The sequence below is a fragment of the Chionomys nivalis genome, chromosome 3 (genome assembly GCF_950005125.1).
Source record: "Chionomys nivalis chromosome 3, mChiNiv1.1, whole genome shotgun sequence".
Lineage (NCBI taxonomy): Eukaryota > Metazoa > Chordata > Mammalia > Rodentia > Cricetidae > Chionomys > Chionomys nivalis.
The window spans coordinates 71,712,490-71,725,926 of NC_080088.1; the positions used below are offsets into that span (position 1 = coordinate 71,712,490).

At 47.9% G+C, this 13,437-nt stretch overlaps 1 protein-coding gene across 3 annotated transcripts in view; it reads left to right on the top strand.

Annotated features, from left to right (window-relative positions):
- Positions 1-13,437, top strand: part of Dgkg (diacylglycerol kinase gamma) — a 212,595-nt gene that overhangs the window by 180,022 nt on the left and 19,136 nt on the right. For all 3 annotated transcript variants that reach the window (XM_057764140.1, XM_057764141.1, XM_057764142.1), the window contains one exon: positions 1,482-1,659. In XM_057764140.1, the coding sequence (XP_057620123.1) occupies positions 1,482-1,659 (178 nt within the window). The remainder of the gene's footprint in view (positions 1-1,481; positions 1,660-13,437) is intronic.

Sequence of the window (13,437 nt, forward strand, 5' to 3'; positions counted from 1 at the left end):
TGGACTGGTTGAATGTAAGGAGGAGGAAGGCCATGCCACCTAGCTCCAAGCGGGAGGATAGGCCCAATGGAGGAAACCGGAAGAACGAATCCATACCCACTTAAGAGAACTTTCAGAGGATCCAAACTCCCCAGTGGAGAAATGAGTTCCCAGTTACCAGAAAAGCTCTCTGTATTCTTATTCTCTGGTTGGGACCAAGTCAGAAGGTGGCAACACTGATTAGGAACTTCAAAGAAATCAGGCAGTGAGTCATTGCTCCAGCTCTCTCTCTTCCTCCTCTGGCCAAGACTCGGAACCTTTGATTTCTGTGTATTTTTAGGTCATTTTCTGTTGTGCCTGATTACCACAAACTGGGCAAATCAAAGTGACAGATGTTTGGTCCTTACCATTCAGGTTCAGGGCCAAGGAGCTGCACGTGGTCTGGCCTTTCTCTGGAGGCAGCACAAGCGCACAGTGCTTTCCTTCCCCTTCCCGATGGGGCTAATGAGATCACGGGGCTCCATCCTCATCTAATCCTAATTAGGCCCCACCTCATAATACCATGACAATGGAATTAACCCACCAGGAATTAGATGGAGGCCTTCAGACCATAGCAGGAGGCAACCCAGGTGGCAGCAGATCATTACTATCTGCTTTTGGTTGTTTGCGTTTCTTAAAAGAAGCAAAAAAAAAAAAAAAAAAGAAAAAAGAAAAGAAAAGAAAGAAAAGAAAAGAAAGAAATTTATAGTCCAATTCCACAAATGTGGGATTTACCTATGCATTCTTGGGTAATATAGGATATCTCTTTGGGTCCTGTTTGTTCTGCAAATGAAATAAGTTAACAATCATCTCGAGGAACAAGAATCCAAGCTAGTGCGTTTTTTTTCCCCTGCACGGGTAAGCAACATACCAGAAAAGGATTTACAGATAGGTGGGGCACACAGCCTCAAGCCTTCCAACCTTTCAAACCCCCTGGGGGCTGGAGGTGGCAGAGACCGAGCCGAAGTAGCTCAGCTGCAGCACTCAGCAAGCTCCTGTGCCAGAACCACACTTATGGAGCTCTGAGAGACAGACAGATTGGAAGTTCTCCCAAACCTGAGCGTCTGGCACCTCTCCTCGGAGAGGATAAAATAAAGGGGTAACGTGAAAATTGTCATTTGTGGAGAATCTACCTGATATCAATTCTGGACCCAGTGACGTGGCAGCTTTATGATTAGGGGAAGGATCCAGACTAAGGATAGGAGTTTGGCAACTGCCTTCATCTAAATTGCACCCATAAGCGTTTCTAGTCCTTTGGAAATTCTCTGCTGTCTTTCCTGGAGCCAACCGGGACAAGATGGCTCCATCTCACTACAGTTTTCAAAGCCTTAATTCTAAGAAGCTGCCAGATAGATATTCAGCTTCTAAGAGGCCATGGTGTGGTGGCTGAGGACCAGCCACACCCTTTAAGAAGCCCTGCCATACCCAGCCCCACTGTGATCTGCTTTCTCTCTGCTTCGCAGTGTGATGGAGTTAAGGTGGACCTGAGCAATATCTTCCTGGAAGGCATTGCCATTCTGAACATTCCCAGCATGTACGGAGGCACCAATCTCTGGGGAGAAACCAAGAAGAACCGGGCTGTGATCCGGGAAAGCAGGAGGAGCGTCATAGACCCAAAGGAGCTGAAATGCTGTGTCCAAGGTAAGCGAGCATGAGGATAATTGCTCCAGCCATTGCCCTGGTGACAGAGCGAGCTGGCAAGCCACACAGAACCTACAGCAGACTCGATAAGGTCCCCACGGCTGCCAAGGACCTGGTGCTCTGGGAACAGGCTGACTCATCATCCGTGGTGTAACCGAGTTTGCAGCCTAATTGAGAAGGCAAGACTCACAATAAAGGAACCCTAGATGATAGTCGGTAGGCGGACCAGGACTCCATGATGTTAGGAGTCAAGTGCTGCTCCTGCCGTGGGTACCAGTGTCTTCCAGGATTTACATTCAACACTCATCCCCATCACTCCTTCTCCCCGGAAACCCTCCGTCCTCATGGCTTGTAGAACCCTACTTGCTCCCAATTTTCTTGGTCACCCCACAGTTCACTACCCAGTCTCTTTTCTCTCTGGCCAGTTAACTTTTTTTTTTTTAGATCCAGAATCCAAGCGCTTCTTGCCACCTACTTTCTGACCTCCTGGGTCTAAACCACTGTCTTCTTTCTTCTGAAGTGCTAGAAATCCTCCTCTTTGGATTCCTTCTTCTACCTGTGCCATGTACAATGTGTACACACCAGGTGCAGTGGCATTTGCCTGTGACGTCAGCGCTTGAGAGGCAGAAGCAGGGGTGTGCGGCCCGCCTAGGCCGTTTGCCTAGAACAATCTTCCTGAACAGTCTAGTCCTCACTGCTGCATAAAGACCCCTAAGAAAGTGTCCGATTATGACAGGGACCAAATCCAGTAGTGACTCCAGATAAAAAGCCAAAGGTCTTAGTGTGACCTGGAGCCTCGTGGGGTCTACCCTTCAGCTAGCTCCCAGACCTCACTATCTGCAGGGACCCTTCCCCTTACCTCACTCTGCTTCTGTCACATGTACAGGCGGCTTGCATGAGCCAGCTAGCCCTTTCCAGAACAGCTGGGTAGTATGTCTCAGAGGCTCTCAGCTTGTAAGGCACAAGGACACAGAAGACAGCTTTCTGAGATGCCCTTAAATAACCTTCATTTCTCAGCCACGGACTCAGTCAAAGCTCCTGGGTGCCGATTCCTCTGAGGGATTGTCTGATTTTTATGGTATTTTAGTTGCCTGGAGAGCGGAGAGGTGAGAAGCCAGGGTGAGGATATTGCCACAGGTACTATGCCAGCAGGATAGGATTGGATTCTAGTCTGGGTATTGCTACCAACCCTTTTTTTTTCACCTCAGTTTTCTTTGCTATAAAACCAGCTTTTTAGGTAAAATCTCATTAGCTGGGTAAATGGGGCTGAAGAAGAAGATTGATTCCTAAACAAGACCTGCTCTGTGAAAAAGATTCCTGGACTCTGAGCTACTTAGCATTACAGGGAGGGGCTACCTACCACTGAAGGAAGGGGCTATCTACCACTGAAGGAAGGGGCAACCTACCATTGAAGGGAGGGGGCTACCTAGCATTGAAGGGAGGGGCTACCTGCCATTAAAGGCGGGCTACCTACCATTGAAGGGAGGGGGCACCTACCATTGAAGGGAGTAGGCTACCTACCATTGAAGGAAGGGGCTATCTACCGTTGAATAGAGGGGGCTACCTACCATTGGAGGGAGGGGCTACCTACCATTGAAGGAAGGGGATATCTACCATTGAATGGAGTGAGCTACCTACCATTGGAGGGAGGGGGTACCTATCATTGAAGGGAGGAGGCTACCTATCATTGAAGGGAGGGATGACCTACCATTGAAGGGGGCTACCTACCTTTGAAGGGGGTAGTTACTTGCTTATTTCACATGGATCATCTATATTCTAAAGCAAGGTAATCAGAAACATCTTCTTCATACCTCTGTCCTTTCAAAGAGAACACAGGGATGTTTCTCTTTTGCCCTCTTATGGTTCCTTTATTACACATAGTAAATTTTTCAATTTGTATGAATTATTAAACTGAATAATTCATTCATCTTTCTTCCTTTAGCAGGGGAAGTTGTGGGTGCTAGCAGAGTGAGGGAAATATTGGAGGTTGTACAAAGTTCCTGACACCCCCCCCCATGCTCCCACTTCAACCCCACTCTCTCCTCCCTGGCATCCAGCTCTATCAGAACAGAGAAGGAACTGGCAGAGAAGAAAGAACCCTGTCCCATATCCACCCTGGGGCTTGAGGACGCTCTTCCTGAGATCACATTAGAATGTGATCTTAGGGCTGAATGTCAACTTGCATCTTTTCCTTAAATCTTTAATCTTACATCTTTCTTTTCTCTAAGCAAGAGTAAACTATTGCTCGTTCTTAGCCATAATGTATGGGAGGCCTCTTCCCCAACCCCCCTTCCCATTCCCAAAATGTGCTTTCAGAGTTGAAAGATGAAGCCCTTCCTGTTCTTCAACAGGAGTGTGAGCAGATCAAAGCAGAGGTCAAAGAGAGGCCTGGGCTTCTGGGTTTTGCATAGATCTCAACTCTGAGCCTTCCTCCAGAGAGAGCCATCATCCCTTGAGGCTGGGTCCACAGTGGGAAAAGCTGAAGCTTTCTCTTCGTACGTGGGCTCCAGCTCACACTGCCTGGACTCTAGCTCACACTGCTTCTCACTAGCATGTAGCCTTGTGTGTGTCCGTTCGCCTCCTTGACTCTCCGTTTTTCTTAGTTGTAAAGCAGGCAATCTGGAAATCATATTTTGAGACTTCTAACATCTCCAAAGACTGACAGTTTATGTGGCCTCCTGGAGCAGAATTGTATGTCTATCTTTTCTTCGGTGTGTTGTGTCCCAGGATTTCTGTGTCAGTAGCTAAGGGGACAGGGAGCTCTCTTTATTTATTGAGATTCTTGACTCCTGGGCCTTTCTTGGAGACTGGAAGAGAGGGAGAAGTCAGGGAACAGGGTAGGAGAGAAGGGTCTCATCGTAGGAAGTACAAGAGGGAAGAGCAACAGGAGACTTCTGTCAAATCTCTCATCATACATCAACCTGGGGAGAGTGGCCCAAGTAAGAAGGTTGCTTAGGATTAACACGAGTGAGTTCTGTGGGGACACAGCCTGCTGAGAAGGCAACAAGGGCACAGGGAATCTTGCAGGTGGTTAACTTGGGTTTAAATTTTGGCTTTCTATTTTTCAGTTTTATTAAAATTTGAAAATTAGCTCACTTCCTCAGCTTCCTCATCTATAAGTCGGGTGTGATAATACCTAGTTCCCTAGCTTGTTAAGAAGATGGTGGGCATAAAAGTGCCTGGACTCAGTATGAGCTCACACCTAAAGGCAACCGCCCTCCTTCCTCTTCTGAGCATGCAAGTCGGGATCTGGGTTTGACACTTCTCTCTTTGGCATGTGCCAGCAATGAGACAGAGCAAAGAGCCTGCAGAGTTCCCTCAGCCTTGGCCCAGCACAGATAGCTCACACAAACAACTGTACCTACTGTCCCCCTCCCTAGATCTCATGGGTTCCAAGGACAGAGGCTAGGGATTATAACTCTGGGAAGCCCTACTATCTGTCCCCAGCTGTCAAAATCTAAAAAACCAAGGGGCTGAACAGATGACTCAGCAATTAGGAGTACATTATGATGCTCTTTCAGAGGACCTGAGTTCAGTTCCCAGCACCCATATCAGGTGGCTTACAACCAACCGCCTGTAACTCCGGTTCCAGGGAGCCTGATACTGCTGACTTCTACAAGCTCCAGCTCTCAGCTATACACAGACACATAGACACACACTTTAAAATAATAACAAAATAAACGTTTAAAAAATGAAAAGCAGGCGGGTCTCTGTGAGTTCGAGACCAGCCTGGTCTACAGAGCTAGTTCCAGGACAGGCTCCAAAGCCACAGAGAAACCCTGTCTCGAAAAACCAAAAAAAAAAAAAAGAAAAGAAAAGAAAAGCATTCGATAAAAGAGAAACTCATGGCATCAGTTATCATTAGTATGTGTAACCAGAATGGTCAGAAGTAATCTTTCATTTCTATATTCCATTGTAGCCTGCAAGTCATTTTATGTGAGTGAATATAATCATAACCAAAATCTCCCCAAAAGGTTAAGTACCTAGCCAAATATTCCTGATTTATAGTTGGGGGAAAATTGGTCAGTTTATGTCCAGAAGTAGCATTGTAACCAGACTTGTGTCCATGATTCCAAACCAGCCCTTAGAGGATCTGTACCTCTGGAAAGTGTACTGAAGAGGCTTCTGTGTGTGTTGTACAAGCAAGGCTTTCACAGCATGACTGACAGGTAGATATAATCCAATAAGAGGACCCAGTCTACTTTGTGACACTCTGTTCCTGTGCCTTAATGACTCAACCCTCTAGAGCCCCCAAGAGAGAGACCAACTTGGAATTTCCTGAGCACTGAGCTTTGCCTCAGTCTCCCTAGAAAGTTTGGCTGTCGGTTGCCCTGAATCCTAGGCTGCAGTCCTCCCCACCTCTTTCTCCATCTGTCTTGGAAGACGATGGCCACATGTTCCACAGTCACCTTTTGTTTACTGCTCTAGCTGGTGGCTGAACCTGGGAGAGTGGAGCCTGAAAAGGAGGCGGATTAAGGTCTCATTTGATAGCTGGCTTTATTCAGAGCATCAGACAGCTTATACCCTGAGGGTTACAAAAGGTCCCCTGAGTAAAGTTCTCCTGGGCTCAGGTCCTCATGATCACAAGGACAGGTTGCACGTGGCAAAAATGTGTTTTCCTTCAGAGGTTTTCTGCAGAGGCCTATGAATACCAACAGCTGAAGGGAATTCATCCTATCTGCTACACCTGGGAGGGCCAGGAAGCTGCAATTCCAAGAACAATTCTGTGTTATGAAGAAACTGAGGTCCCAAGACCCTTGTCTTGTTTTCTTGGAGTTTTCTAACAAGCACTTAGAATTCTCACATGATTCAATTTTTGGACTGTGTTTCAACAATCTTTGTGTCCTTTGCTCAGCCTACTACCCAGAAGGGTGTAGAGGGTTCTACAGAAATTGTTGCTGCAGGGAGAGAGAGAGGAAGGAATCTTGCCTTCAGTCCGTACAGTGGGCAGTAGACTACAGAAACAGGCACGAAGCAAAAAATGATGAAGAATGTCTTAGAAAGTATTATGTGTGACTATGGGAAGCATTAAACACTCATTTGACAAGTAAGATGTGCTAGTCATATTTAAATAACTAATTCAAATGCAGCTTAAAGGACGTGTAACTGAGAATCTGTGTGGAGTGGAAGGATATACCACTGAAGAATTAGAAAAAACAGAAAACAAAACATCCTCAGGCCTCCTCACCTCCACTCATGTGACCCTACATCTCCTAGCCTCCATTTCAGTCCTTCACCAAACAGAACAGTACAGGCCCCTTCCCTCTGGACTTTTGCCAGGGTTGAATTGGATCACCCTTGTAGGGCAAGTATGTAGCAGCACCTAGAACCTGATGAACCCTTGGCCAACAGTCATCCTTGTCCCTGCTTGGTGTTGAGTGACACGAAGGGACCGATTGAGAACCTCTCTCCTGACTTTTCCTTCCGAAATTTGGCCTAGATTTCCTTTAAACCACACATGGCTCCAGCAATCAGCACTTCTTGGGTTATTACTGGAACTAGACTTCGGTGCGTTTGGCTGTGGCGGGAGGGCTTAGGAAGACACCTGAACAGACTGCTGTCCAGACGAGCAGGGGGACGGACGGGTCTGGTAGCCAAATGAAGCACAAGTCTGGGTGAGAGAATCAAGCTGGAAAGCAGAGCCCTTGGAGTCTTGCCATCCCCTCTGGCACCAGACCAGGATATAAATGAGAGACTTCCTACACACTTTCTCGTAACCCTCAGTCCAGTCTTCAGGCTGGAGCCCGGAGTGGGCTGGGGATAAGTTACCCCCATTGGACCCTTTGTCTATCTCACATGTGGTTTCTCTATCAGTCCCACTCGAACCACAAATAGGGTGTTCTAGGCAAAGCTCTAAACCAAAATCTCTCGAGATTTTCATCAGGTAATAATTTCTGCTGGAAAACAAAACAAGGGATAGACACTTCTGGTATAGAGTTTACTTTGAGTGGTTCTTACAGCTTTACAGACAGGCTTTCTGTCAGATCATTCAACATGCGTGCAAACGCACTAGAGAGTGATGGGGAATAACGACTCCCCCAGCCACGAGAGGACTAGCTCAGCATGCCCTGGATAAGATAAGCCTACAAGTGAGACATGCAGAACAGTGGTCAGAGCTAAGAGCTGCATGGCTCCCAGGTCTGGATGAGTCAGCCAGCCGGTGTAACATTCACAGGGACACCCGTGGCCTCCCTTGCCTGGTACTTGTTCTCCAAGCCCAAGCGCATCATCCCTGCTATCCTCGATCCAGAGGCTCTCCCTAGGAAAGGGAAGCAAACTCTGGGCCAGCCCCACCCATAGGCATGCGCTATCACAGGGCTTCCCTGCTCATTCAACTCTGCCGCTCCTGCAAGCCTGGATGACTTGCTCACCTGTGCATGGTGCCTTGTGGATTTTCACCAGCTGTATGAAGAGTGCCCTGAATTCCAAAGCCAGGACACAGATGCCAACCGGTCCTTTCAAAGGCTGATACTGCCAAGCTCAGTTCAGACTCAAAAGAAATGGTGAGCATAGGTTTATGTTTTCTTTCTACTTTTATATAAAGTCATAACAGAATAGGGCCCAATAGGTTCAGAACTGACCAAGGTTTTCCCAAACTATCCTAAACATTGTACATATCACGGGGGTATATTACTTACTTTCTGTTTCTTTAATAAAACACTGACCAAACACCAAGCTGGGGAAGGAAAAGTTCATTTGGCTCACAGGTTAACTGTCATTCATCAAAAGAAGCCGAGGCAGAAACCTAGAGACAGGAGCCGAAGTAGAACCATGGGGGAACGCTGCTTGCTGGCTTGCTCCCCATGCCTTGACCAGCTTGCTTTATTATAGCCTAGGACCATCTGCCCAGGGACGGCACCATCCACAGTGGGCAGGTCCCTTCCATATCAGCCGTGATCAAGAAAATGCCCAGCTAGAATGCCAATGGGTCCGTCTAATGGAGGCAATTCCTCAACTGAGGTCCCCTCTTCCCAGGTGACTCCAGTTTGTGTCAAGTTGACAAACAGTAACCAGCATGGAAGATCTCTCCTTTGGTTTGGCAGAGAAGGAGGCGTATGAACTCTGAAGGGCCTCGGGAGTACTAGGTGTGCGCAGTGGGACGCTTCTCGGTACTGGAAAATTACCATGGCAACATGTGTCATCTTGTTAAATGTGTGCAGGCCTACAGAAAGATCTGACTCTGCCGTGCACAGGAAATCACAGCTCTGCCATTCAGTCTTCCAGCAGCCCACGCTGGCATCAACAACCCCCAAGCTAGTCATTATCTTCCTTCTCCTCTCCTCAAGCCCACTGCCTTCCCCTAACCGCATGTCCCCTGCCTGGTTAGTGTCTCACCTGGTGCCCAAGACAGATGCCCAAGGGTCCTGCATTCCCTCCCAAAGCTACCTGCGCCAACTCTCCTGCAATTCCTTCTTTACAGGGGCATCTCCCTCACCAGACTGTGGGCTCCTAAGGGAGCCCCCCATGTCACAGTCCCATTGCCTGGCAGAATCTCCAAGGCCTCATATGGGTTTCTGAGTACTGGGTGGCCAAATGCACCCAGAGCCAGGGCACATGGAGTGGTGAGCTAGGGGGGCTGTTTTTAAGTTGGTTTGTCGGCGAAATGGAATCTCTGTGAACGACACAGGTACACAAAGTCCCAGGACTTCTCCTCCAGGGACAGCTTGTGTTGCAGCTTGGGGAGCCTGCCTCTAACCTTCCCTGTAAGATTCTAGTCCCAGTTGACCCTGTCAGGCAGGAGCTGTGGTCAGTGGAAACACACAGTGACCAGCAGGAGTTGCTGCCCTTCTGGATTCTGCGGGTAAGGCCTGGTGCCTTTTTTTTTTAAGACTGCACAATGTGGTTCTTAGACCCCTGCTTCAGTAGAAACTGATTTTTCTATATAGTCTTGAAATACTGGATCACAGATCTCTTTAAATTTTAGTGATCATTTTGTCTGCTAGATAAAGGGAAAGACATATCAAGGGGAAGTGGCTTGCCCATGGTCAAACCTGGATTGAAATATAGGTCTTTTAGCCCACAGAGAACAGTCTTCACTTCTCAGTCTCCTAGGGGCAGCAAATATTTTTCTATAATAAGACATGTAACTAGGCTTTGTGTGCCAGAGTCTCCAATGCAACTTCCCAACTCAGTTAGTTCACTTAGCACAGAGACAGTCCTGGAGAGTAATTAAATGAGTGTGTGGGTCTGTATTCCAATAAAACTTTATCAACAAAAACAAACAGACAGTCTTCGGTCCTCATGCCACGATTAGCTAGTCAGTGCTCTAGACCCTCAAATGGCCCATGAACCAAGAGGATGGGCATCCCTTGAATGCAATGCAGACTCTCAAGGCCCACACAGACATGCTAGAACAGAATCTGCATGCCCACGGCCTCTCCAGTGATGTATGATAAGAGTTGTGCGGGTTGACCTGGCTACTCCCCCCTGAGAATATCACGATGAAGTTTTGTATACCAGAAAAATGAACTGCGGGGAGGTTAACCAACCTGTCCCAGGTCAGTTGGTGGGTGTGGAACTAGAGTCCAGGCATTCTAAATGTGGGATGCTCTACACCAGGTAACCCACCCTATCCCCAGCCCCGTCTCTTTGAGCTGGCCCTGACCCAACCAAATTTGCTGGAAATACAAAGGAAACAACTGGTCTTTCTTCCTTGGCTGACTTTGGAGTGGAGAGGACTCCAGCTGGGGCTCCTCCCACCCACCCCCATCTTCTGAGACCCAGGAGGGGCTGGGGAAGTGGAAAGGTGCCAGGGAGGTTGCTCACAATCTGCAGAGGGAAACCTGCTCTCACCGGTTCAAGCCGGAGCTGAACTCTAGCTTATTGTCTGCCTCTCAAAATAAAAGAAGGGCTAGGAAAACGTCACCTTCTACATGCAGAAGGAGCAGCTAGTCCGGGTTCTTTAGTCCGGACTCAATGCCTTGTTGTTTTCGTCCTTGTTGCTCCATTGCTTTCACCACTTTGGTTCCCAAACCCGTCCCTCCCTGGGCCTTGCTTTTAAGCCGTCCAATACTGGGCACTTCCTGAGCTCCACTCCCACAGCAAAGCACCATGCTGGCCGCAGCCCCATACACTGCTGTTCAGAGTTCTTGGCTAGTTTCTGTTGTGTGCAAGCACTGTGTATGTCCTAGTCCGTTCGGGCTGCTGTAATAGAATACCAGAGGCTGAGTGGATTAAGCAGCAGGAATTTCTTTCTCATGCTTGCGGAGACTGAGAAGTTCAACATCGAGCGGCCAGGCAGTTTGGTCCCACATCCTGGCTTGCAGATGAACCCTTCCTGCTCTATCATCAGTAACATGGAAAGCCTCTCTCTTTCCACCTCCTTTTCTAAACATTTACCCTCATGATGTCCCCAAAACCTGCTATCAAATTGAGAACTGGTGTTTCAACATATGAATTGGAGGGGTAGGGGGCAGAGACAGGCATTTCATACATAGTATTTGATCTTCTTGGTCTTTTTGGCCAGTCTCACCATGTAGCCCAGGCTGGCCCAGGATTCTCTAAATGCTAAGGTTACTGTCGTGAGCTCTCAGCCTCAGCGTTAACTCTTAGTCAACTCACAAATAATGTGTTGCCCTGTCATTTAGTGAATACCTATTTAGGAGATTAAAGACTTGTATATTTCACTATTTGATTTCTGTCTGAGGAAGCTGAAACCCCGTGGGGTTAAAAGACTAGGGTGAAATCACACCGACAATGTATAGTCAAGCTGCCTGAAGTCACACCTGGCTTCAAGTACTTAAGATGATCCAGATACTGCAGAGGTTGCAATAGAAAGACAGCGTGGTCCAGTCCCTAGTCCACAGTGCCATCAGCATGGTATTTTGCTATAGGATGGATCAGGAGGTACCTAGCAACCATGTTAATACTAGCATAACAGGCAAGTACCATGGAGTAGCCGAGTCAGTGGGTACCACAAAAGTGTGGGACAAAGAAAAAGAAAGTTCCTCCTTCAGAACCTTGGTGACTTGGCACTATGCCATGCACCTAGCAGGTGATCTGTAAATATCCAATGACTGAATGAATGAATGAATGAATGAACGGACAAGATAGAACAGATGTATGCTGGTACTAGACACTGGTGAGGATTTGAAGGGACAGAGATTGAGAGAAAGAGAACATGTGCTAATGCAGAGTATAGATTTGTAACTGTAAAGCCTTGATTAGGGAGACTGGTTGAAGAGCTCTTCTGGGTAGGACCAAGAGTAGTGGTAGGTAGACCCAGGATCCTGCCGTTCTTTGTTTATAGCTGAGTCTCCCCACACACATCCCATAAACCACCACAGTTCCCTGCCTCCTCAGTGCCCAAGCTTCAAGGTCTGCCTTCTCTACACCCTAGCCTCTTCCCGAGCCAAGGCTACTGTTGGCAGAGACCCGTATTTCTCTGCACACTGCCAGCTCAGGCTTCTTCCCGTGTTCAGGTCAGTTCACCCAACACTTGTTATGCATCTAGTTATATTTAGCACCATATGCTAAAAATATTTTCCATTCGTCATCTCATTTTAATTCCCTATAGCGCCCCTGCCTTGGTCCCTTTTCTTCAGCTGTGACAACCGTGCCACCGATCATAACTCAGGAAGCCGGGAAATCCAAGATGGAAGGATCATTTCTCCTTGTCCAGTCTCAACTTAGAGGCTTGGTGATGTCAGAGCTCTGAGATTCCCCCCCCCCCGGACCTCCTTTCTGTCTGAGAACCCCCCTCCCCTACTCTTCCCACCCCTAACCTGGTCTCTTCACAGAGGTCTAGAAGCCCTCCTTCCCCCATGCAGCACCTTCGTCAAAGCTCTGGCTACGTCTAGAAGATACAGCCACAGAATGAAGGGAGCCGTTTTCCACTCTGTTGCTCACACAGGCAGGCCTGCAGAACCCAGAAGCAGCCATATGCACCCCCCAACCCCATTTATTTATTTATTTATTTATATTTATTTTGAGTCAGGGTTTCCCTGTGTGTCTCTGGCTGTCCTAGAACTCAGCTGTAGACCAGGCTGGCCTCGAACTCACAGAGATCCACCTGCCTCTGCCTCCCAAGTGCTGGGATTAAAGGCATGCGCCACCATCACCCGGTTGTGCATCCCTATCTTGTGCTTTCTCTTGCGTCACCAACATTTGTACCGGGTCTATGTCCTGCATGGTGGTGACAGGCCAAGACTGAGGCCTACCTACTCTTGACCCCTCAGCAAACGGGTCTTCATATAGGCAGCAGAGCTCAAACTTGCTTAAGGATCGATGCATCATTTTCATTGTGGAAAACTGAGACATGATTTGCCTAAGGCAGTGCTACTAGACAGAGCCCAAACAAAACAGCGTTCCGTCTCCTGCCTGTCAGACCAGCACCTTCCCTCCCCCACAGCTTGCCATTTCTTTCTTCTTAGAATCTAGTTTCTCTTTCCTACCCCTTTGCTGCCTCAGTCCAGGTCAAAACTGACTATGCCTCTGGCTACCTTTGTGCCTTGACATGCATGAGAGTAGAAGCCCAAGAACCAATGTGACAAGCACATGGCACAAAAGAAGGGGTGCCCTGCAGGGGTGAATGTCAAGTCCATGCCTTTATGCTCCTAGAACCAGGAACAAGAGAAGACAATATAGATCTTTCTCTCTCTCTCTCTCTCTCTCTCTCTCTCTCTCTCTCTCTCTCTCTCTCTCTCTCTCTTCTCTCTCATGCCTCTCATGTATCACAAGAAAGTCGCGGGGTGGGTAATGGCAGTTATGATTAGGATACCTGAGGGCTCATTTTAGGCCCTTTTTAGCATAAAGGAAACAGACACGGAAATGCATCTC